The 24872-nt window shown below is 46.8% G+C and overlaps 1 protein-coding gene across 2 annotated transcripts in view; it reads right to left on the bottom strand.

Moving 5' to 3' along the window:
- Window positions 1-2358: 2358 nt before the first annotated feature.
- The window catches only part of Adap2 (ArfGAP with dual PH domains 2), a 29805-nt gene continuing 7291 nt past the window's right edge, over window positions 2359-24872 (bottom strand). For both annotated transcript variants that reach the window (XM_038324931.1, XM_038324930.2), the window contains exons 4-11: window positions 24765-24844; window positions 23233-23345; window positions 16153-16299; window positions 10893-10976; window positions 7024-7086; window positions 5336-5413; window positions 4260-4488; window positions 2359-2934 (exon numbers count right to left, since the gene is read on the bottom strand). In XM_038324931.1, the coding sequence (XP_038180859.1) occupies window positions 2900-2934; window positions 4260-4488; window positions 5336-5413; window positions 7024-7086; window positions 10893-10976; window positions 16153-16299; window positions 23233-23345; window positions 24765-24844 (829 nt within the window). In that variant the 3' untranslated portion in view covers window positions 2359-2899. The remainder of the gene's footprint in view (window positions 2935-4259; window positions 4489-5335; window positions 5414-7023; window positions 7087-10892; window positions 10977-16152; window positions 16300-23232; window positions 23346-24764; window positions 24845-24872) is intronic.

Genomic DNA, 24872 nt, shown 5'->3' on the forward strand with positions numbered 1-24872 from the left:
TTGATCTGCATGTAAGCGCACCTTGTACATACAGTGCCTGTGGCGGCCAGCAGAGGGCGATGGATCCTAAGGAACTGGAGTTACTGTTGCGAGCCTCTATGCGGGCGCTAGGAATTAGAGTCGTCTGTCCACGTAGCAAATGCTCTTAAACACTGAGCTGTCTCTCCAACCCTCTTGGGGAAAACTAATTATTGTTTTGCTTATTTAAGTGCTAATGATTGAAATATGCTAAGCATGGTGGGAGGAGGAGGGCTAAAACTAAAAGGAGAGATTCCCACACTTTAACAACCAGATCCTGACTGTTTGGAGCCTGTCCCCCAAAGACTTGCAATTCCTTATACAAACATTTAGAGCTTAACTCTAACGACCCGTGAATAGCCAGTGTCAAAGCGCTGTAAATGAACTAGTTATCAAGATGGAGAGAGATGTCATTTATCCATCCAGATATCCACACACAACCAGCACAGAAGAGGCAATCAAGTAACTCCCCTTGTTATGCAGGAACGCCCTTTCCTTGGGCAGAAGAGGACTTCTCTCTCTGAGAGTTCTCCAAGTCTTTGTCTCTCAGGCAGCATTTTATTTAATCCTTTTCTATCTGTTCTGGTTTGGTAAACACTTTTACCCCAGTGCCTCCCTTTGGTCACCACTGTTCCTGGCACAACACAAGCACACATTCTGCCACTGACTCTCTGGCTCAGGCGGTCTTGCTGAAACCCCTGCATACATGAGTCTGAAGATGTACCCGCCATGCCCGGCTCCATGGATACTGGATTCTGGAAGGAAAAAACCTTTGCTTTTGAAGAGCGACGACTGGACGATTTATCAACTTTTTAATATGAAAACTCCAATCTATATAAAATGACCACAAGTAAGAAAATAAATGCTCATCGACATTTCACCTGGATTCATCAGTGCCGTGCTCCGTGCATATAGACATAGATATGTACACATGTGCATGCTATTTGTGTACATGTCGACATATACTGATCCTTTTTTAGCCAAAACATTTAAAAATTGGCTGCAGACATCGTTTCCATTTTACTTCAGCATGCATCCCCTAAGAACAGGAACACTTTATACACACACGTGATTATCACAATTTTACAATACTGTTAGCTGATATACATCCAGATCCTAATTGCTCCAACATCAATTATGTCCTTTACAGTGGCTTTTTAAAAAATATTTATTTATTTATTTATTATGTATACAATATTCTGACTGCATGTGTGCCTGAGGGCCAGAAGAGGGCGCCAGACCTCATTACAGATGGTTGTGAGCCACCATGTGGTTGCTGGGAATTGAACTCAGGACCTTTGGAAGAGCAGGCAATGCTCTTAACCATTGAGCCATCTCTCCAGCCCCCTACAGTGGCTTTTTTTAAAAAAAATCATTTTTATTTTATGTATATTGGTGTGAGGGTGTCAGATTCCCTGGAACTGGAATTACAGTTGTGCGTTACCAAGAAGGTGCTGGGAATTGAACCTGGGTCCTCTGGAAGAGCAGTCAGTGCTCTTAATTGCTGAGTCATCTCTCCAACTCCAAGGCCTCTCTTTTTTAATTATTTTTATGATTTTTATGTACACTGCTGCTTTGCCTGAATGTATGTCTGTGTGAAGGTGTCAGATCTTAGAGTTACAAACATGTGTGAGCTGCCATGTGGGTGCTGGGACTTGAACCTAGGTTCTCTGGAAGAGCACTCAGTGCTCTTAATCACTGAGTCATCTCTCCAGCCTGGGCTTCTCTTATTTTCCCAACTGCATTTGGTTGCCATGTTTTGGTATTGGCTTTTGGGAGGTTTTCGTTTGTTTGTTTTAAAGATTTATTTATTTATTATGTATAGTGTTCTGTCTGCATGTGTGCCTGCAGGCCAGAAGAGGGCGCCAGATCTCATTACAGATTGTTGTGAGCCACCATGTAGTTGCTGGGAATTGAACTCAGGACATCTGGAAGAGCAGCCAGTACTCTTAACTGCTGAGCCACCGTTCCAGCCCTAATTTGTGTTTTTTGTTTGCTCTCCTTTGAATCTGGGTCTCATTAGCTTTGAGCTCTTTATGGATAATAGCAGAACCTCTGATCCACTTCCCTAATGCAAAAATTATAGGTACCACTACTCCTGTCTTTGGTCTATCTGTCTTTGTCTCCTCCTCCCCTCTGTTTTGTGAAACAAGCTCTCTCTCTATAACTCTGGCTGTCCTGGAACTTGATATATAGACCAGGCTGCTCTTGAACTCACAGAGATTCACCTCTCTCTGCCTGCTGAGTACATGGGCCTAAAGGCGTGTATTGCCATGTATGGCCAATTTTATCTTTTAATATTGATATTTGAAAAATCCAGGCTAGTTGTATATCAACATGTAAGTAATATTAAAATATCTTATTATTTCTTTGTAGTTGGGTTCAGATTTACATTTTTTTTCCTACTTGCACAATCTTGATGCTGAGGGTGCTTTTTGTATTGCAATGTCTCTACCTCTCTGTAGATTTTGTTTCTGTTCACTTGTTTTTGTTTTTGTTTTTCGAAACAAGGTCTTGCTATGTAGCTCAGGTTGCACTTGAACTCCCTGTATGGTCCAGGCTGGCACCAAACTCACGGCACTCCTGCCTCTCCACAGGCATGCATCACTGCACCCAGCTCTCGGTGCAAATATGAGAAAGCCTTCAGGTCTTCTAAGCTTGGAGAGCTACATTCTTCTCAGTACCAGCTCCCCAGACTGCGAAATGTTTTCTGGAAGGATCCTGGGAGCCACAAGATAAACCACACCCTCCATCTTGACAGAGTTCACAGACGGGGCAGCTGCTGCTGGTCTCGGGGCTTCCTTCTGGACAACCAGGGCAGAGGTGAACACTTCTCGGGGATTTCAGGTGCTCGGTGGCCAGCCAACTCTTCTGAGATGGGTCACCTGAGGCCACAGCCACTCTCTGCTGATGCAGCTGCAAGGGAAGCAGGAAGGCTGGGTAAGGAGACAGTGCTAGTGAGGTCCTGCTGCAGGGAAGGCGTAGCCCAGGGGACAAAGGTGCCATGAAAGAGGGACCAGAGCAGCACTGAGAGCAAAGAGAAACTTTAAATGAGAATTAAACAGGAAAAACAGACTGAAGGAGATAGACAGGAGGCTGACACATAGGGATAAGGGAAGAGGAAAGCAGGGCAGAGACACAGAGCGTCGGGCCCAGAGAGGACAGAGTACAAGGTTGAAGTGTGTCCTCAATTACCTCCTGTGTCCTTGGCTTTGGGAACTGGACAGAGAGTGAAGACAGTTATTGGTTGGGCTTTTGTTTGTTTTGGTTTTGGTTTTTTGAGACAGAGTTTCACTGTGTAGCCCTGGAACCCAGTGTGTAGCCCAGGCTGGCTTTGAACTCACAGAGTTCTACCTGCCTCTACCTCCCAAGTGCTGGGATTAAAGGCAGCACTAGCTACCACACCACACCAGGATATGACAGTTAATTTTTATGTATGCGTGCCTTGCAGGAATACCTGCATGCCTGAAGAGGGCACTAGATCCCATTATAGAAGGTTGTGAGTCACCATGTAGTTGCTGGGAACGGAACTGGAAGACCAGCCAATGTTCTTAACCGCTGAGCCATCTCTCTAGTCCGACAGTTGCGTTTATACTGGTGAGTCTAGGAAGGCACAAGGGCTTCCCCTGGGACTGCTGGGGTCACCTGTTCACTGTACTTCTCCAAACAGAGAACTTTTTCCTTTCCACCCCAGAAGCTCGGCTCCGGGCCAGATGTTTCCTCCTGAACTCAGCACATCTCTGCTTTTGACGACAAAGGGGAACAGTCTCCTTGTGACACATGCGGGGTGAAAAGAAGGAGCAGGGGAGGGAGACAGCAAAACAGAGGCTTGAAGATAGGGAGAAAACTAAAAATAGCCTTCCTTCTGCGTGGGGAGGAATCCAGAATTCTGGGAGGGTGGCTGGCAGGGTGACCTCTGCTAAGGATACCAGGCCAGCTCTTATGAGAAAAAGGACAAGAGTGGGGAGAATCTGAGAGCTTGGTAGAGCCAGCCTCCCACAGTTCTGCTAGGGCCAGACTCCGCCTGAAGCTCATGAAGACAACTGCCTAGAGGAACTTGGTGCAGAGGGGACTTTCTGGTAGTAATGTGCAATGCATGTGCTTTTCTCTGGCAGGAAGTAAGGGCAACTCCAAACGCTGAGTCAGGCCCTTCCGGGACCACAGTGAAAGAGCCCTTTTCTGCCCTCACCCAAAAGAACCCCCAAGCTCCCCCCCTTCCCCCCGCCCGCACTGTTTCTCACTGAGGAGGTGGAGGGGCGACAGGGGACTGGACAGGACATCCTGCAGACTCTCCAGCCATTCCCGCTGTTCCTTCTCACTGGGGCAGGTGAAGATGAACTTCCGCTCTGGAGTGATGACAGAGAGTCCAACCTTCCAGCGATTCCCTCGGATGCCCCTGGGCAGGTCTTCGCATACCTCATACCCCTGCTCATTGCTTCCCAGGAAAACCTGGCCCTGCTCGAAAGCATCCTGAAAATGGAAGGCACGTGGTTATCCAGCCCTGCCAGGCCCAAGGTCAAGCTCGGAAAAGAGGTGTGCGCGTGACATTGCCAGGTGCGACTACAAATTAAAACCTCAAAGATATTGCATACTAGTCTGCTGAAAACACTAACATGCAGAGACTACACCAGGCACTGGGAACTCAAAGGCTGGATTCTCGCTTTGCTTTAGGCACTGGGGATTGAGCATAGAGTCTCAAACACAATAGGCAAGTCCTCTACTGCTGAGCTTAATCCCCGCTCTCTATCTCTTTTTAATTTTGAGACAAGGTCTTGCTAAATTACACAGGTTGGCCTTGAATTTATTCTGAAGCCCAGGAAGTCTTTGAATTTGCAATCCAACTGTCTCAGCCTCCCCTGTGGCTGGGATTACAGGCTGGTGCCCTAGCCCGAGTGGTTTACATGTTAGCAATTTGTATACTCATCATGGCCCCTTCTGAGCAAGGCATTCATGCTAAGCCAATAGTTTAGTCAGAAGGGAAATACAGCATGGCAAGCTAAGCGCATACCCAGCCCAGGGCATGGCTCTACACTGGCAGGGCTGAGACTAGAGCAAACTGGTTCCTGACCCACAACCCTAACCGCTCTACTCCAGACCTCCAGGTTACAGGGAGTGGTTGGTTGCACCTTACCTTAAGCACAGCTGTCGGCACTGGGGATCCTGAACAGAGCTGAGCGAGAATCGGGGGTACAGGCTTTCCTGTTACAGGTTCCCCTGTCCTGGGATCCTGAGAGCCGGCCTTTTTGTATATTCTGAGATCAGCACAAGCCCCTCTGACTGGGGACACACTAAGGCTGGAATCAGGAATGGCTCTTACCAGAGGGTTCTTATAATACAGTAGCCTCCTCTCCAAGGGATCCAGAGCAAACCATCTTTTCTTGAAGGGTTCTCTGTGCTGCAAAAGGAGGAACCTCTTTACCAGACTTGGCTAAACCAGGCAGAGAGGTCAGGGCCAGCTCAGAGAAGAGGTCATTGCACTGGTTCTCCAGCCTGATTTCTGCAACCAGACACAGGGAGTGTCTCCCTGGGGCCAGGTCCTAGGCATGCATACCCTCCCCTGCTGATGGCTTTGGAGCAGGGCTGAGATTGGAGTCCAGCCCAACTGGTTCTAGGGTCCACAAGTCTGAACACCTCCTCAGACTCTGGGTTGTTTGTTTGTTTTGAGACAGGGTCTCACTGTGTAGTGTTGGCTGATCTGGAACTTTCAGGGATCCCCCAACTTCTGCCTTAGGAGTGCTGGAATGAAAGGAGCCAGCACCTGCTCAGACTCTGAGGGCTCAGCCCAGCCCCTCTCTGCCCTCACCTCTTCTCTCCCCCTTGCTTTGCTCCACACCGCTAGGTGCTGCCTAGGAGTGAAGGGGTACTTCCCTCTTTCTCGGACTGCGACAAAGAAGTCTCAGAAAAAGGAAGCCAGGAAAGTCAGAAGTGGCTCCTACTCACAAAGTTGAAAGTGCAGCCTAGGTCAGGGGAGAGAAAGGCCTGAGGCGGAAGCCAGGGACTGTGACTGTGTGCCTGGTTTCTGAGGGAAGGAGCCTTGTACACCAACCACCATTTGACCACATTTCCAACTCCTGAGGATTTCCTCTCTCTCTCTTTCTTTCTTTTTCTTTTTTCTTTTCTTTTTTTTTTCTCTGTATTGTCTTATTGCCTTGATTATCTGGACCTCATTCAGTAGATCAGGCTGGCCTTGAATCAGAGCTCCACCTGCCTTGCTGGTTTTAAAGACACCATCTGGCTCCTAAGGTTTTCTTTTACACTGTCCCCCAACACCTTGCAGGGGTCTCCTAACAGTCATCCTGTAACACATTATGACGACTGTATTTTTACATTGAACCTGACCTTCCACATGCTAAGCAAGCCCTTTACCTCGAGCTACACACCACACCCCCACCTCACCTTATTATTTTTTTTTTATTTTGAGATGGGAGGAGGTGCTCACTAAATGGTGCAGACTGACTTTGAGTTTGTTATGTAGGCCAGGCTAGCTGGCATTCCTCTGCCTCAGCCTAAGAATCTGGGTTTGTGCAACCCTTGTCTGGCTCACAGGAAACCCCAGGCTCCTCCCCTCAGGGGCAGCTCCTCTTCCTCCTTAGATAGGAGAGATAATAGCAAAAGCACAGGCCCTGGTGAGGGGGAGGAGACAGGATACAGGGTCATGTTTTTTTCAGACTGTCTCCCTTGCTCTGTCTTGGTGGACGCCTGGCGCTCAGAGCTGTCTCTCCAGGGGATTCCTTCTCAGCACTGCTTTCCCAGGGTTAGCTAAAGTCTAATGGTGACAGAGGAAAGACATTGATGAAGACGATAAAGTGGTACCCGAGAGGAAGAAACCGCGAGAGCAATGCGGGCTTCACACAACAGCCTACTCCATCCCTCAACACAGAGACTCACAGATACTGGCATTCTTCCTCTTCCTCTCTCTTCAGCCCTCCTTCCCGCTCCCATCCACACTTTTCTACTTTATTGGTGGTTGTGATAGGACCACGTTAAATAACCCAGAAAATGTACCTTTGGACCGGTCTTCTCCATGAAGCCTTGTTTGAGGTAGTTCCTGGTGATGAGAGGCACGAGCTGCAGGGAGAAACAAGGCTGACTCCCTAATCAGATCCAGGAGAAGTTTGGAGTGGAGAAGGGAGTGTTCTCATGGCTGATGGATCATATTTGAAGTGTGTGCTGGGTGTAATGCAAATAGTTCAACAAAGCCAGTGCACGGGCCCTGATTCATCTGTAGTTTTTTTAATATTTATTTATTTATTTATTATGTATACAATATTCTGTCTACATGTATGCCTGCAGGCCAGAAGAGGGCATCAGACCTCATTACAGATGGTTGTGAGCCACCATGTGGTTGCTGGGAATTGAACTCAGGACCTTTGGAAGAACAGGCAATGCTCTTAACCACTGAGCCATCTCTCCAGCCCCCCATCTGTAGTTTTCCAGCATGGTGCAGTCATGACTTAAGTACTTCATTCATCCCAGATTATAGATTCAGGCAAGGCTGTCAAGAGACTCACTTGTTGACAGGCATGGTGGCGAATGCCTTCGATACCAGGACTTGGGAAGCAGAGAGGCAGGCAGATTTCTGAGTTTGAGGCCAGCCTGTTCTACAGAGTGAGTTCCAAGATAGCTAGGGCTACATAGAAAAACCTTATCTCAAACAACCAAACAGAAGAACAGAAGGAGGGAAAACCCACCTGCCTGCTGTAGCAGGCTCAGGGTACAATCCCGACCCCCCTGGGTAGTAGATTTTATCAGCCTCACCAAACTCACTAAGAAACTAGGCCATAGAGATGTGAGTGGAGACCTTGTGGAAGTCATGTGACTGCTAACATACAGAGGTGGGATTCACGCTCAGGGCTGACAGGCAGCAGGCCTGTGTACCATCACACGACGCTTCTGAAATGTAAGGACAGCAGAGCCCTTTGACCAGACACCCCACCGTGCCAGCCGAGACCTGGTCACAGAATGTGACACAGGCCAGGAAGAGGCAATGCCAGGGTGGACAAATAGAGAAAACTCTGGATTGGGCATTAGGAGACCAGAATGTTAGCACCATAGCCTCGACCAGCTGCTACCTTGGTAAGGCTTCTGTCTCTGAGGGTCCATTTCCTTATCTCCACCAGCCCTCACAGCCCGCTTTCCTATGCTCAGAGAAGACCACGACTTCCTGTGCTTCCTGGAAGTGGGGAAAGGAGAACCAGACAAATCTAGGGCTTCAAATGGCAGCCTAGATGCCAAGAACAGCAGCAGGATCCCTGGAGTTGCAGGGGCAAAGCTGAGGAAGCAAGAGAGAAGTTGTAGCCCAAAATGAAAATCTACACTAGACTATTTCATTTCTCCTCAGACATAGTCTATAGGATTTATTCTCTGTTTGGAGAAAATCGAGGCCCCCGTGTTCTGTATTCCGAGTTTGAGCCAGTGCAGGGCTAATCGAGGCCGAGGGGAGCAAGAGAAACAAGGGAAGCCACCTGGCTGGAGTTCCCCTTCAGGACTCTCCCCGGAACTTCAGACACCGGCTCGGTCTGTTTTCATGATAGCCTGGCAGGTGGCATGGGGCCATGGTGAATGCCGGATGGGCACCCCGCAGCTTAGGGGTGATGTCGCTTGCTGGGCAGCACACTGGGCTCTCTGACTCCAGTGGCACTCTGTGTACTTTATCATCTCCTCCCTCCGTTCCTCCTTTCTGTCCTTCTCCCACAACCGACACGTTTCCTGTGTATCCCAAGCTGGCCTGATTTTGAACTCACTATATGGCCCAGGCTGGCCTCAAACCTTCAACAATCCTCCCACCTCAGCCTCCAGAGTGATGGGATTATAGGCCAGCAAGCCTAGCTTTTCTCCCTTGTGCTGAGAATGGGACTTGGGGTCTAACACAAACTAGACAAGCGCTTTACTACTGAGCCACACGGCATTTCAGATGAAACCATTATGACCCTGCAAAAAACGTTGGTTTCCAGCCCAAATTCTTAAGCCTGGGTACCACCCTTAAACATAGCGAAGACAGGAAAGAGGGGCAGGCAGGGCAGGGATGGTATCGGCTGATGAAGGGAACATGGAGGACACTGGTCAAAGACTAACTTCCTCCACACAGGTTAGCAAACATGGGAAGCCAGGCCGGATTAAACAAGGCTGAGCACTTGCTCCGTCCCCTCCCCTCTGCTGGGTCAGCTGCGGTCAGCACTCTAGACTTCACTGAGCCAGCAGCAGCCAGCTGGGGGCGGGGAGGGGGGGAGCTGACTAAGCATAGCACAGCTTTGAGCCCTGACCCCTAGCCTTGCTGAAACTGTGTCTAGGGAACTTCTCACTGGGTACATCACTGGGCCTGAAGTCGACCCTATCCCGGGGAACTCAGCTCCCTGTAAACCCTGGGAATTGAGGACCATTTAGACTTTCAGCGAAGGTCTAACAGATGAGACTAAGAAACTCCAGGATCAGGCTGAGGAGATGGTCTTGGGGCTAAAATGTTTGCCGTGCAAGCCTGAGGACCCAACTTGGAGCAAAAGCATCCACCTAAAAAAACTGAACATGGTCGTGAGTGTAGCAGTCTCAGCACTGGAGGGACACAGATAGGAGGGTCCTTTGGTCTCTCTGGCCAGCCTAGCCTGATGGGAGAGCCCAAGCCAATGAAGAGAGATTGTCTCAAGAAAATAAAGGTGGGTGGCAGCCAAGGAGTGACACATGAGGCTGACTTCCGGCTTACACATACACACACACACACACACACACACGAAACCCCAGGATTAAGGCTGATAAGATGGCTTAGTGCACACACAGAATAAATAAACATATGTCAAAACTTAAAAAAGAAAGAAAGGAAAGGAAAGGAAAAAAACCCAAGGAAAAGAAAGTTCAGGATTTCAGGTGTGGCAGGTGGACCTGTAATATCAGTATTTGGGAGGTAGAGGTTAGGAGTTCATCATTCTTAGTTACATAGTTAGTTCTGGGCCAGCCTTGATTGTAAAAGATTCTGTCAAAAAGAAAGACAGACAGACAGACAGATCCAAGGATCAGCATGGTACCTTTGTCCCTATTACCTAAACAACAATCCTTTTAATGGGAAGCTTAAACGTCCTCGAGGCTGGCTTAGTAGTAGTGAACACCTTTGATTCCAGCACTCAGGAGGCAGAGGCAGGTAGATCTCTGTGAGTTCTAGGCCAGCCTGGGCTACATTGAGACTGTGTCTCAAACAAACAATACTATATTTTAAAAAAAAGCAGCAAACCCACATCCTCAATTACAGAACTTCATAGGTAGAGGGAACCTCAAGGAGACCTGGACCAATGACCATCTTTCTGAAAGAAAGGCCTGTGACCTGTAAGGGTCACATAGCATGTCATGGGCAGAGCATCCATAAGAGCCTAGGCCTCCTGGCTTAAAATATCATCCTCTGCCCCATGTCATTCTAGCTTCCCCATCAGGAAATAGACAGAGGTCCCACATGTCTAGGGACAATCAAAATGAACTTCTCTGCTTACTGCTACCTTTGCCAGCACAGGCAGATATAATCCTGTAATGAGGAGAGCCCCAACATCTTCCCAAGGACAGGGCACCACCACACACAGCAGGGATAGCCAGGGAAGGGCCTGGTCCATTACTCACATAACAGGAATGATCACCCAGCCCATTTACCTGTTCTAAGTAATTACTGTATAGCAAGAGCTATGAGCTGAAATGGGTCAAAAGCACTTTGTATACAGTATGTAAGGCTCATCTGCACATTTTAGTGGGAGAGGTCAGAAAGAGGTTCAAATTCTCCAGTCTCCTTGGGCTTTATAAATAAGCCTAGTCTAGCCTCTGAGTATCTTAGGGGTCTGGAGACAGGAAGAAAAAAAGGGAAGGGATGAGAGACTCAGAAGCCACGCCCACACTTAGCTCACCTCAGATTCCGGGAGATCAGGAAAGGCCAGTTTTAGGTATTGCAGGCGGGCCGCACGGAGAGCGTTGAACCAATCCACTATCTCCTGCCAGGGAAAATTCAAAGTACACACAGTGGTGAGATGGGTGGATGTGGGAGGACCTTGGTGGCAGGGCCAGAGGTAACACGGCTACAGCACACGCACATGCGTTCGGCAAACATACACACCACACAGTCCCATTTAGAAACATCTGGAGAGGACGATGTCAGAGCCCAGGGGACTGCCCTGAGCTAGTCGGAAGTCACAGACAGGAAGAGCTCCCAGCCACGGAAAAAGGCCAATGTGACCTACACACATGGTTTAGTATACTTCCTAAAATTTCTGAGAATCACCTGGATTCCTAGTAGGAGACTCATTGGTGTGGAGTGGGCCTGAGACTACATCCCTTCACCCTAAGACTCTCGGTGCTGTGGGGACACGCATACTTCTTTGGTCTTTGGGTGTGTGGAGACTACATATAGAGACATTCCTTCATCAGAGAGACTCAGGACCTGGGATGCACACAGGCCACAACTAGATGAACTTTTGTATTGTCACAGTGAGAGAATACGTCGCTCATGGCCGTGGGGCAGCATCATCTCACTGGAGATGGTCCAAGGCTTTCTCAGCTGCTCTCTGATCAGACATCCTTTCTCCCTCCTTCAGTCTCCCCCACGCTTTCAGTTTACGGGTACGTGTGAGGACCTACATGTGCGCATGTGCACCCAAGTGTGTGTGCTGCCCGTGGAGGATAGAAGAGACCTCGGAACCCTGAAACTGGAGCTATGAGCAGCTTTAAGCCACCATGTGAGCACTGGAAACTGAACTCAGGTCCTCTGCAAGAACAGCAAGTGTTCTTTACTGCTGAGCCCCACTCTCTCCATCTCTCCACATCTCTCCAGCCCCACTCTGCCCCTTTTTGTTTTTGTTTTTTTTTTTTTTTGTTTTGTTTTTCGAGACAGGGTTTCTCTGCAGCTTTAGAGCCTGTCCTGGAGCTAGCTCTTGTAGACCAGGCTGGTCTCGAACTCACAGAGATCCGCCTGCCTCTGCCTCCCGAGTGCTGGGATTAAAGGCGTGCGCCACCACCGCCCGGCTACTCTGCCCCTTTTTACAGTATTTTTTTTTTCTGGCTTATTGAGACAGGGTTTCTCTGCAGCTTTAGAGCCTGTCCTGGAACTAGCTCTTGTAGACCAGGCTGGCCTCGAACTCACAGAGATCTGCCTGTCTCTGCCTCCCGAGTGTTGAAACTAAAGGCACGTGCCACTACCACCCAGCTCCTTTTTACATTATTTAGGGAAGCCCGCTACAGCTAATCTGTATCGCCAGAGCCCTTTTTACTTTTTTGTTTGTTTGCTTTTGTTTTTTTAGATACAGTCCTGTAGCCCAAGCTGGCCTTCTCAAACAGCTAAGTAGCAGAGGCTCGCCTTGAACTGTTGATTCTCCCGCTTCTTCCTCCCCATACTAGGACTGCAGGTGTGCACTACCACACCTTTTATTCTATTGTTATTTTGGATACAGGCTCTTGCCATGTAGCCCACATTTGAACTTTGTTGTGAGCCTTCTACCTCTACCTCCCAAGTACTATAATTATTATCAACACATCCATCCTTTCTTCAGTTCTTCTTCCTGTCTTTCTTTCTTTTTTTTTCCTAGAGAAACTTTCCTTTAAAATTTTTACTGAGGCTGGGCATGGTAGCAACACACCTTTAATCCTTTAATCCTAGTACTCAGGCAGAGGTAAGTAAATCTATGTGCACTTGAAACCAGCCTGGTCTACATGGTAAGTTCTAGGACAGCCAGAGCTACATAGTGAGACCCTGTCTAAAATAAACCAGAAGAAAACTTATGCTGAGACAATTAGTAGCTTCAATACAGAGCAAGGGGCTGGAGAGATAGATGGCTCAGGGATTGAGAACACTGGCTGTTCTTACAAAGGGTCTGGGTTTGATTCCCAGGACGCACTGGCAGCCTGTAACCATCTGTAATTCACGTTTCAGGGGATCTGATGACCTCTTTTGACCTCCACAGTCAGTGCATGCACGTGGCATAGAGATAATACACACAGGCAAAATACCTATATACATAAAACAGCAAAATGAAACACAGGGTAAGATGGTGCCAAGATCGTAATGCAATGTGTCATTTTGCACTGGGATGCCTCCAAGTATTCTAAACACTAAATCTCCTCCGACCTGAGACCTTGCATAGGGACCTGGGTCTGCTAGTCCTAAAAGTTGCTATCAACCGAGTATTATAACTTAAACTATAAATATAAAGCTATATAAAATGTAAACATATAAACAAATATATTTTACATATTAAAATATGTATTTATATATATATATCAATAAAATATAAAAATACTCAATAGCCCCTGGTGACGGACAGTAGCATGTCCTAGGTTCTGCAGTGCACCTGTCCTGCGTGCCTGCCACTCACCCCCACCCCCCACACTCACATCGCCTCGTGCTCCTCCTCCCTCCTGACCTCCGCCCTCTTACCTACCACAGTTCATCCACCCCATAGGTTAGCTGAGATGCTGGAATAGATTCTCAGGCACTTGGCTCCTGTTCAAGCTTTTCTCCTCTGAGAAGTGCCGCCCTGATCCTCAACTCCACACCCTACAAGCCCCACCCTGCCTTGGCTTTAGCAGCTGGACTGGTACAGAGGCTGGACTGGATCTATCAGGTATGCTCTCTCACCCAGGAATTTGGGATGAGGAGGCTGAAAGACTTGCTCGGATAGCTATGGTGCAGGACTGCGAGGCCCTGCCGTGACTGAAAAAAATCATTTGAACACAATTCCAACAGGATTCAACAAGTTCCTTTCTAGCCCCCAGGCCAGACACAGGGGCCCAATCCCCTGGACTTCTGAGCTCTCCTGTCCTGGTGTTTGTTAAGGGCTTTCTGGGCAGGGTATTAATCTCAGCAGGAAGAAGGCTGAGGTAGGAGGATTACTTTGCTCCCAATTCAAGACCAGCTGGGCTTCATAGCAAACATGACTCCTACTGAAGAAAGAAGGAAAAGTAAGAAATGAAACACAAAAGTTTTTGGGTCTTAGGTATTAGGTAAATGGGGCCACCCCAGAAAAAAGGTACCCAGTATGCACATGCTCAAGTTCCCAGCACTGAAAAACAAAAACAAAACCACCACCACCAACAAAAACCCCAAACAAACAAACAAAACAAGCTGGGTGGTGGTAGCACAAACCTTTAATCCCAGCATTTGGGAGGCAGAGACAGTAAATCTATGCAAGTTCAAGGCCAGCCTGGTCTAAAACAAGTTCCGGGGCAAGCAGGACTACTCAAGAAACCCTGTCTCAGAAAAAAAAAAAAAAAAAGAAAAACAGCGATTGTCCTCAACGTCTGCTATAATCCTGAGCAAGTAACTGTAAAAAAAAACTGTAAAATAATAGCCGGGCGGTGGTGGGGCACGCCTTTAATCCCAGCACTCGGGAGGCAGAGGCAGGCGGATCTCTGTGAGTTGGAGGCCAGCCTGGTCTACAAGAACTAGTTCCAAGACAGGCTCCAAAGCTACAGAGAAACCCTGTCTCGAAAAACCTAAAAAAGAAAAAAGAAAGAAATGAAAGAGAACAGTCACCAAGAGTATGTCTACCAACGTTAAATGACCCCAGAGTGTCAGCCAGTGCTTCCCCCACGGTCACTTAGCATCTCCATCCTGTTCCGTCACTAACGATGCTGAAGACCTGAACCAGTTACCTCTCACATACACCCTTTTGCTTGACTGCCTTCCTCTAATGGGACTGATGTCTCCCTGTCTTGCTATGTAGTCTAATTTAGTCTCAAACCCATGATCCTTCTGCCTCAGTCTGAAACCCCTGGGATTGTAGGATCATACTGTTTCTCAAGCTTTACTGTAGAACTAATCACCCAAGACTCTCCTAAAATTTCTTTTTTTTTTTAAATATTTATTTATTTATTATGTATACAATATTCTCTCTGCATGTATGCCCGAAGGCCAGAAGAGGGCACCAGACCCCATTACAGATGGTTGTGAGCCACCATGTGGTTGCTGGGAATTGAACTCAGGACCTTTGGAAGAGCAGGCAATGCTCTTAACCGCTGAGCCATCTCTCCAGCCCCTCTCCTAAAATTTCTAATTGAATGGGTCTGGGGTGCCCTAAGACTAGTCCATTTATTTATTTATTTTAAGGCTGGACAGATGGCTCAGCAGTTAAGACACTTCCAGCACCCACATGGTATCTCACAACTCTTTGTAACTCTCATTCCGGGCGAATTCAATACCCTATCCTGACCTCAGTGAGCACGAGGTGTGCACACGACACACAGACATACCTGTAGGCAAAACATCCCATACGTAAGTTAAAATAATTTTCTTAAAATACTTATTTGTTTTTATTTAATGTGCATAAATGTTTTGCCTGTGTGTATGTCTATGTACCACATAAGTGCCTTGTACCCATGGAGGCCAGAAGAGGGCACTGGCTACCCTGGAACTGAAGTTATGGACTGTTGTGATCCAGCCTGTGGGTGTCGGGAACTGAACCTAGGTCCTCTCCAAAAAGCAGCAAATGCTGCACTGAGCCATTCAAGTGCAGCACAAGGCTCACGAGGTCTTAGGTAACATCGGTCCAGTGTGGCACATGGAAAGAAAACCCCTGGCCCAGTCTATCCACCTTTCCTCCCAAATCACAATCTCCAGCCCTACCTGGACTTGCCATTTCTTCATTGTTCATTTGTTTGTTGTTGATGTTGTTGTGTGTGTGTGGTGCGTTGCTGTTGCTGTTGTCTCACTAGGTAGTCCTTGCTGACATACAATTCATTATATAGAGCAGGCTGGCCTCAAACTCATAGAGATCCTCCTGACTTTGCCTCCTGAGTGCCAGGGCCTGGTGTGTGCCTCCACAACCCTCAGATTTGCCATTTCTGGCTACGGTCCCCTCCGCTAACTTTTCTCTCGCTGATGACTGCACACTGTCCAGCTACTGTGCTATATAGTACTGCCTAGGTAACCCAGCTATGTTCCCAGTACTTGAAAGGTTCATCTCCCACATCCCCTCTGCCTCCCTCAGATCTCTGCTGCATTACAAGGTGGAACTAGACAAAGGCAAGCAGTAGCAGCCGCAGCCTCAGCAGCTGCAGCAGGAAGGTCTCAGGGGCAGCTGAGTGAGCACGCAATGAACTGTGCAGTGGAGGCGGGAGCAGAGCCCAGAGGACTGGGTGCCATGCCGGAGAATGCAGAAACTCCGTGAGTCATCTCACCTTCCCACTGTCGTGATACACAAAGAGATTCCTGGTGTGGTCCTCTTTCCTGTAGGTGATCTGCAGACCGTGGGGATGTCCTATCTTCTCTGTCTGGAAGGTGGCATTCAAGTCCTTGATGTTGATGACAGCTTTGGGGGCTTTACCCTAGAAGAGAGAAAAACGGTTCTCAAGATACCGATGGCAATAGGGTGCCTTATGGTCACCTTTGTCAAGGCCTTTAATACAAACAAGCCCCCAATACACAGCCCTGGGTTGCTCTAGTAGCCAAAGGCACAGTTGTCCTACCAACAGCCTGCGCTCTTCCTCCTGCCCAGTCACTTTGGCTCCTCTGACCCGGAAGCAGTCTAGGAAGCCTGCACTGTGGACTTTCACACGTTTCAGCCACAGAAACTTTGCTGGAGGAAATCTACCACTGGCATGAAATAAACAGCCAGGTAGAAGCAGTCGTGGGAGCTCAGAGCACCTGTGACACACATTCTCTGTGCCTGTCCCTTGGACTCTGAAACACGGTGGAGCACTTAATGACACCAAGGGATCCTGACCAGAGACACGATGTTTCCAAGCCCCGAGACCTGCAGGAGTCACACTGAACCATCTCTCTGGCCCACAGATTGTTTAGATACAATTTCAAATTCCATCCTTAGAATTTCCTCATGTCAGCGGGCAGTGGTGACTTACGCCTTTAATCCTAGCACTCGGGAGGCAGAGGCGGGCAGATCTCTGTGAGTTTGAGGCCAGCCTGGTCTACAAGAGTTAGTTCCAGGACAGGCTCCAAAGCGACAGAGAAACCCTGTCTCAAAAAACAAAAAAAAAAAAAAAAAAAAAACATTTCCTCATGTCAAGTGCTCACGAGCCAGCTCATGAGAACCAGACAGGGCATACACAGTCTTACGTCATCACCAAGGAAAGTTCTACAAAATCTCTCTAGAGGGAAACTTGTGGTTGTGTGTGACTGTGGGTACATACACATGTGCCACAGTATATGTGTGGAAGTCAGAGGACAAGAGTCAGTTCTTCCCTCCCACCCTCTGTTCCAGGATTTGAACTCAGACTGCCAGGCTTGTGGGGTGTGTCCTCTCACCCACTGAGTCATCTTCCTGACCTGAGTGTGCTGTCTGACCTACAGTTTGCACCCAAGAATCTACCACAAGGAAGTAACTGCATGACTATGCAAACATACACTAAACGACGTTTGCTGTGGTATTGCAGAGGTAGGTCACACACATCTTTAATCCCAAAACTTGGGAGGCAGAGGCAGGCAGGTCTCTGTGAGTTGAAGACCAGCCTGGTCCACAAAGCAAGTTCCAGGATAGCCAGCACTGTTACACAGAGAAAGCCTGGCTAGAAAAAAACATACACATAAATCTGCATATTATATATGCAAGGTTATTTGTGAACACATTAAAAATATAGTTATACCAATATTCACTCTTTATTTTAAGTCAGGCTCTCACTATGCAGTCATAGATGTCTTTGAAATTACAGAGAACCATCTGCTTCTGACTCCTGAATATTGGGATTAAAGGTGTGTGTTCTCATGCCAACCTTCTTTCTAATTTCAAAAGAAATATGACATCACCAGGATGGAGTTACAGTTCAGTGGTAAAGCATGTATTGCTTTGGAACAATATTTGTTCTCTATAAATATGTATTACTCCCATTGGTTAATAAAAGACCTGACCGGCCTATAGCTGGGAAGGATGGGATTGGGTAGGAGAACCAGACTAGGAGGGTGCTGGGAGGAAGGGTAGAGTCTGAGAAGCTGTGAGGAGACACCATGAGATGGGAAGTATGTACACGAGGCAAAGGAGCCTGGGGCAGTAGATTAATAGAAATGGGTGAATCTAAATTATAAGAGCTAATTAGAAATGAACCTAAGCTATTGGCTGAGCATTTATAATTAATAATAAGTCTCTGTGTGGTTATTTGGGGAATGGCTGGTGGGACAGAAATGTCTGCCTACAATGTTTGCATGAGGTTCTGGGTTTGATCCCTAGCAACATACACACACGCACACACATGCACACACACACGCACGCACGCACGCACACACACACGCACATATCCCATTACTAGTAAACAATTTCATTGCCTGAAGCTTACTCCACCCTTTCTCCTGCATTTCCCACAGGAAGGCAGTCATGAGTTTCATGCCTATTCTTCTGCTTCCTTTCTCATACTTGTACAAACACACACGTGTGCTCATAGGCATGTATCTATGATCAACTTATTGTCCTATGTAGGTTTTTAATTTGCTTTGTGGTACTGGGGACCAAGCAGACTAGACAAGTGCTCTACCCTAAAGGACACCTCCAGCTCCCTTTCATCATTATTATTTATTTGTGTGTTCATTTATCTATTTGATGTTGTGGTATTAGGGACTAGTCTATGGCTTCACTCATTCACTGAGTTTTTTGTTTCTGCTGTTGTTCGTGTTTTATGTTTTGTTTTGTTTTTTGAGATTGAATTTCTTTGTGTAGCCCTGACTGTCTTGGAACTCACTCCATAGACCAGGCTGGCCTCAAACTCACAGAGATTCATCTGCCTCTGCCTTCTGAGTGCTGGGATTAAAGACTTGTGCCACCCCTGCCTATCCTAAGGATTCCTTCTTTCTAGAAAGATATTTTTAAGATGTACTTCTATTGTTACAATTATCAGGGTTTTTTGTTTGGTTTGGTTTTGGTTTTTCAAGACAGGGTTTCTCTGTGTAGCCTTCACTGTCATGAAACTCACTTTGTAGACCAGGCTGGCCTTGAACTCAGATTCTCCTGCCTCTGCCTCCTGAGTGCAAAGATTACAAGTGTCCACTACCACACCAAACTGCAACAAGTGCTCTTAACCGTTGAGTGGTTCTCTAAACCCTAGGTCCTCCCTTTCTATTGTCGAATAGTAGTCTATTCTCCAGTTATATCATCATTTGTTTACCTAGATACACATGGACATTGGTTTGGACATTTTGTTTTTTCAGAATTTGGCTAAAATAAAGTTTCTCCCCCCCCTTTTTTTTGTATACTCCACCACCACCCAGCTAAATAAAGTTTCTATGAAAAACTTGTTTAAGAAACTTTTTATAAACCGGGCAATGGTGGCACAGGCCTTTAATCCCAACACTTGGGAGGCAAAGGCAGACGGATCTCTGTGAGTTCGAGGACAGCCTGGTCTACAGACCAAGTTCCAGGACAGAGTCCAAATCTACACAGAGAAACCCTGTCCGGAAATATAAGCAAGAAAACAAAAAAGAAATAAAAAGAAAAAAGAAAAGAAACTTCTTATAGCCAGGCAGTGGTGGTGGCACATGCCTTTGGGTGGGTCAGGGAGCAGAAAAAGGCAGATGTCTGTGAGTTTGAGGCCAGTCTGAAGTGAGTTCTTTCCAGGACAGCCAAGGCTACACAGAGAAACCCTGTCTTGTTTAAAAAAAAAGGTGGGGTGAGGCTGGAGAGATGGCTCAGCAGTTAAGAGCACGGGCTGTTCTCCAGAGATCCTGAGTTCGATTCTCAGCACCCACATGGCGGATCACTGCTGTCTGAGTATAACTGTAGTCCCATGGAATCCAGTACTTTTGGGTGTGCAAACGTATATGCAAAAACCTCACATATACATAAATAGACAAATGCTTTCAAAAAAAGATAAAAAGAAAAAAAAGTGTTGAAAAACAAGTTGCCAGACCTTAAAACTGCAGGTCCTCGCTTCTCCTGGGAGGACTAGCACTCTGCTCCCAAAACACACTCAGTCCCAGACTGCAGCACACGCCAGCTCGCCCTTCTAGCACTGCCTGTTCCTCTAGGAAAGCCGCAGAGGAAACACACAGGCTCAGTACCTCAAGTGCAGGCCCGAAGAGCTCAGCCCTTACCCTTCCATAGCTTGCTTCCATTCGGCTGCTTCTTCCCACTGATGGTGTTAGCACTTTTTGTTTTACTGTTCTCTAATCTGGAATGCCCCCAGGGTTCAGTGTGGTAGCCAGCCTCCGAAGATACCCTCACCACTTCCTTCTTTCCCAGTAGGTCCCAGATGCTCTACCCATAAAGATGTAAAATTGTATCCCTTCCGTTAAGCAAGGCTGGCTGCAAGACTTGTGTTTTGCCTCCATGGAAGAATGTGTGCCACATGCATGCCCGATGCCTGCAGAGTCTAGAGGAGGGTGTGAAATCCCTTAGAACTTGAGTTGCTATGGTTATGAGTCATGATGTGGGTGCTGAGAACCACACCAGCGTCCTCTGCAAGAGTTAAGTGCTCTTAATTGATGAGCCATTTTTCCAGCTCTTTTTTAGACAGGGTCTTTTTTACACAACCCAGGCCATACAGGAACTCACTATGTAGACCAGGCTGTCTAGGAACTCATAGAGATCCACCTACCAGCTTCTGTTTCCGGGGGGCAAAGACTAAAGGCAAGCACCACCACATCCAGCAGCAATCGCTTTGGCTTAGAAGACAGCCTCAGATGGTAGTAGTGGTGCACGCCTTTAACTCCAGTACTTGGGAGGCAAAGGCAGGCAGATCTCTGTGAATTCCAGGCCAGCTTGGTCTACAAAGTAGGTTCCAGGACAGCAAGTGCTGGAGAAAACCTGTCTCAAAAATAAGCAAAAAAATCAATCAATCAATAAATAAATAAAAGTGGAAGAAGAAGGAGGAGCAGGAGAAGGAGGAGGAGGAGGAAGAAGAGGAGGAGGAGAAGGAAGAAGAGGAGGAAAATAGCCTTTACACTATAAAGAAACCTGAGCCAGCTGTACTAGGAAAGAGCTCGGTGACAGAGTGCTTGTCTAGAATGCACAAATCATGAGCCCAATCCCTAACATCACAAGGGAAAAAAAAAGAAGAGGAGGCAACTGTCTGGCCACAGGGGTTCTGGGGACCGGGGCAAGCGAGGGAAAGTTCTGTTTTATTTAGTCTTGTAATAGTTATTTAGTTCAGTTTTTTGAGACAGGGTTTCTCTAAACAACTCTGAAGTCCCCTGGATGTCTTAGGGACCAGTCTGGCTCCTAACTCACACACACCCACCTGCCACTCTGCCACTCTGCCCAGCCTCATTTAAATGAGTAAATCACATATGTAAATATATCTCAATGAAAATTGTTTTCGGCTAGGCATAGTGATATACTCCTTTAATCCCAGGACTCAAGAGGTAAAGCTCAGCGGCTCTCAATGAGTCCAAGGCTATCCTGAACTACATATCAAATTCTGGGTTGTAAGGCCTGTATAGTGAGACTCTGTCTCACACAGAAAAAAAAAAAGTAGAGAACAACAACAATGAAATGGACCAAGCTAAGCGATTTCAAGTGACCAGAGTGTGGTTGTTGAGTAGACTGGACTGACAGTAGCCAAGGAAAAGTACGAGAATGTCCTGCTGGCCAGGGCTGAAGTCCTCTGTGAGACAAGGGACTGTTCAGTTATTGGCATAAGACAGGAGGACCAATGGAACCTAACAGAAGACCTGGATATCAATCCACACATCTTCGAACACCTGATCTTTGAAAAAGAAGCAAAAAATATCAAATGGAAAAAAAAAAAAAAAAAAAAAGAAGCCGGGCGGTGGTGGCGCACACCTTTAATCCCAGCACTCGGGAGGCAGAGGCAGGCAGATCTCTGTGAGTTCGAGGCCAGCCTGGTCTACAAGAGCTAGTTCCAGGACAGGCTCTAAAAAAGCTGCAGAGAAACCCTGTCTCAAAAAACCAAAAAAAAAAAAAAAAAAAAAAAAAAAAAGGAAAAAAGAAAACATACCTAATAAAAAGTGCTGGCATAACTGGATATCAACATGTAGAAGAATGAAAATAGACCCATATCTATCACCATGCACAAAACTCAAGTCCAAATGGATCAAAGACCTCAACATAAAGCCAGCCACACTGAACCTTATAGAAGAGAAAGTGGGAAGTACACTTGAACGCATTGGCACAGGAAACCACTTCCTAAATATAACCCCAGCAGCACTGACACTGAGAGAAACAATTAATAAATGGGACCTCCTGAAACTGAAAAGCTTCTGTAAAGCAAAGGACATGGTCAACAAGACAAAATGACAGCCTACAGAATGGGAAAAGATCTTCACCAACCCCACATCAGACAGAGGTCTGATCTCTAAAATATACAAAAAACTCAAGAAATTGGACACCAAAATATCACATAATCTAATAAAAAATGAAGTACAGACCTAAACAGAGAACTCTCAACAGAGGAATCTAAAATGGCTGAAAGACACTTAAGGAAAGGTTCAACATCCTTAGTCATCAGAGAAATGCAAATCAAAACAACTCTGAGATTCCATCTTACACCTGTAGAATGGCCAAGATCAAAAACACTGATGACAACTTATGCTGGAGAGGTTGTGGGGTAAAGGGAACACTTCTGCATTGCTGGTGGGAATGCAAGCTGGTACAACCCCTTTGGATGTCAGTGTGGTGATTTCTCAGAAAATTAGGAAACAACCTTCCTCAAGACCCAGCAATACCACTTTTGGGTATATATCCAAAGGATGCTCAATCGTGCCACAAGGACATGTGCTCAACTATGTTCATAGCAGCTTTGTTTGTCATAGCCAGAACCTTAAATAACCTAAATGCCCCTCGGTTGAAGAATAGATAAGAAAAATGTGGTACATTTACACAATGGAGTACTACACAATAGAAAAAAATAACGTCAGCTTGAATTTTGCAGGAAAATGGATGGAGCTAGAAAACATTATTTTGAGTGAGGTAACCCAGACACAGAAAGACAATTATCACATGTACTCACTCATAGGTGGTTTTTAAACATAAAGCAAAGAAAGCCAGCCTACAAACCACAATCCCAGGGAACTTAAACAACAATGTGAACACTAAGAGAGACTTACATAGATCTAGTCTACCTGGGAAGTAGAAAGTAGAAAAAGACAAGATCTCCTGAGTAAATTGGGAGCATGGGGACCTTGGGGGAGGATTGAAGGAGTAGGGGAGAGGCAGGGAGGGGAGCAGAGAAAAATGTAGAGCTCAATAAATATCAATAAAAAAATTGTTAAATGTCAAAAAAAAAAAGACAAGGGACTGTCCACAAAGGCCTTGTCGAGCCGAACGACCTTGAGGAAGCACAGGCAGCCTGGCCTCTTACCTCCTCTTTCGTGTAGTACTTCAGGAGGCCTTCTCTTGCCAGAAGGACAAACCTCCTTCTCAGGAACTGAGCATTGTCGCGCCCCCGCTTCCACAGGAACCCTTCTCTGTCACCTGAGCCACCAAGGGCAAGAAGAAGTAAATCATGAAGTCAACATAAATAAGCTAAAGAATGCCTCAAGTTCCTGAGGGTAGGAAGACCCCCACCTGCCACTCACATACGGCCAATCTAACTGGGCTATTTCAGGCGCAGGACACAGGGTCCTACCTGGGCCAATTTTATAAAATTTCAGTAGCCACCTACTGCACAAAACTTCTCTGTCTCGACTCTCCCTGAGGTTAACCCGCTTCACTGGAAGACAGGTGTGGCAGGGCCTGTAATCCCAGCATCTTGGCTGAGGAAGGAGATTGGTCATGATTTCAATACCAGTCTTGGCCACAGAGCTTGCCATAGCAAAGAAAGGACAAGATGTTGGAGAGATGGCTCAGCAGTCAAGAGTACTTGCTCTTCAGGACAGGCTCTAAAAAAAAAAGCTGCAGAGAAACCCTGTCTCGAAAAACCAAAAAAAAAAAAAAAAAAAAAAAGAGTACTTGCTCTTGCAGAGGACCCAGGACCCAGCACTCACATAGCTGCTCAAAACCATCCATAACTCCAGTTCCAGGGGATCAAACACTCTCTTCCGACCTCTGAGGATACTAGTGTTGCATGTGGTGCACACATACATTCAGGCCGTACACATAAAACTGAAGTTTTTTTTTTTTTTCAAGATATGGTTTCTCTGTGTAACAGCCCTGGCTATCCTGGAACTCACTTTGTAGACCAGGCTGGCCTTGAACTCACAGAGATTCGCCTGCCTCTGCTTCCTGAGTGCTGGAAGGTGTGTATCACTACTGTCTGACTTTTTCTTTTTTTTTTTTTTTAATTTAGGGATGGCAGTTATGGAGCATGACTTTAATCCTAGCACTTGGGAGTCAGAGGCAGGTGGATCTCTAAATCTGATGCCAGCCTGGTCTACAGAGTGAGTTCCAGGACAGACCAGGGCTACACAGAGAAACCCTGCCTCATAGAAAAAGAAGAGTATAAGAGTGACCCCAAGACACGAGTTGGAGGAATAGTTTGCATCCTGGAAATCCTGGAAGCTTTGTTCTCTGGGCAGCGGCAGCTTGAGAATTCAAGTCAGTGGAACGGAAACTGTCCTGGGTCTAGGGTTGCCCGTAAGGTTGTGCCCTGCATGAGTTGTGGAAAGAGAGGCTCAAGTCCCTCACCAAGTCTACCTCTCCCCTTTCATTTCTCTAGAGCTCATTGGAACACAGACCTCAAAACATTAAACAAAAAACTTCAGCTGCAGAGATGACACAGGGCTGAGAGCACTGGCTACTCTTCCAGAAGACCCAAGTTCAAATCCCAACAACCACACGGCTCACAACTGTCATAACTCCAGTCTCAGGGGATCCAATACCCTGTCCTTGCCTCTGGGTGCATTGCATACACGTGGTGGATAGACATACATGCAGACAACATGGTAACTTTACCTGGGGCTGAGACAGCTTTCTCGTCAGCTATAAATTCCTGTCTTTCGTATTTAGCTCGAATCCATTGCTCCTTTAAAACCCTAAAAAGAGACCTCTTGGTCAGTTGTT

Source organism: Arvicola amphibius, chromosome 4, assembly GCF_903992535.2.
Source record: "Arvicola amphibius chromosome 4, mArvAmp1.2, whole genome shotgun sequence".
NCBI classification, from domain to species: Eukaryota; Metazoa; Chordata; class Mammalia; order Rodentia; family Cricetidae; genus Arvicola; species Arvicola amphibius.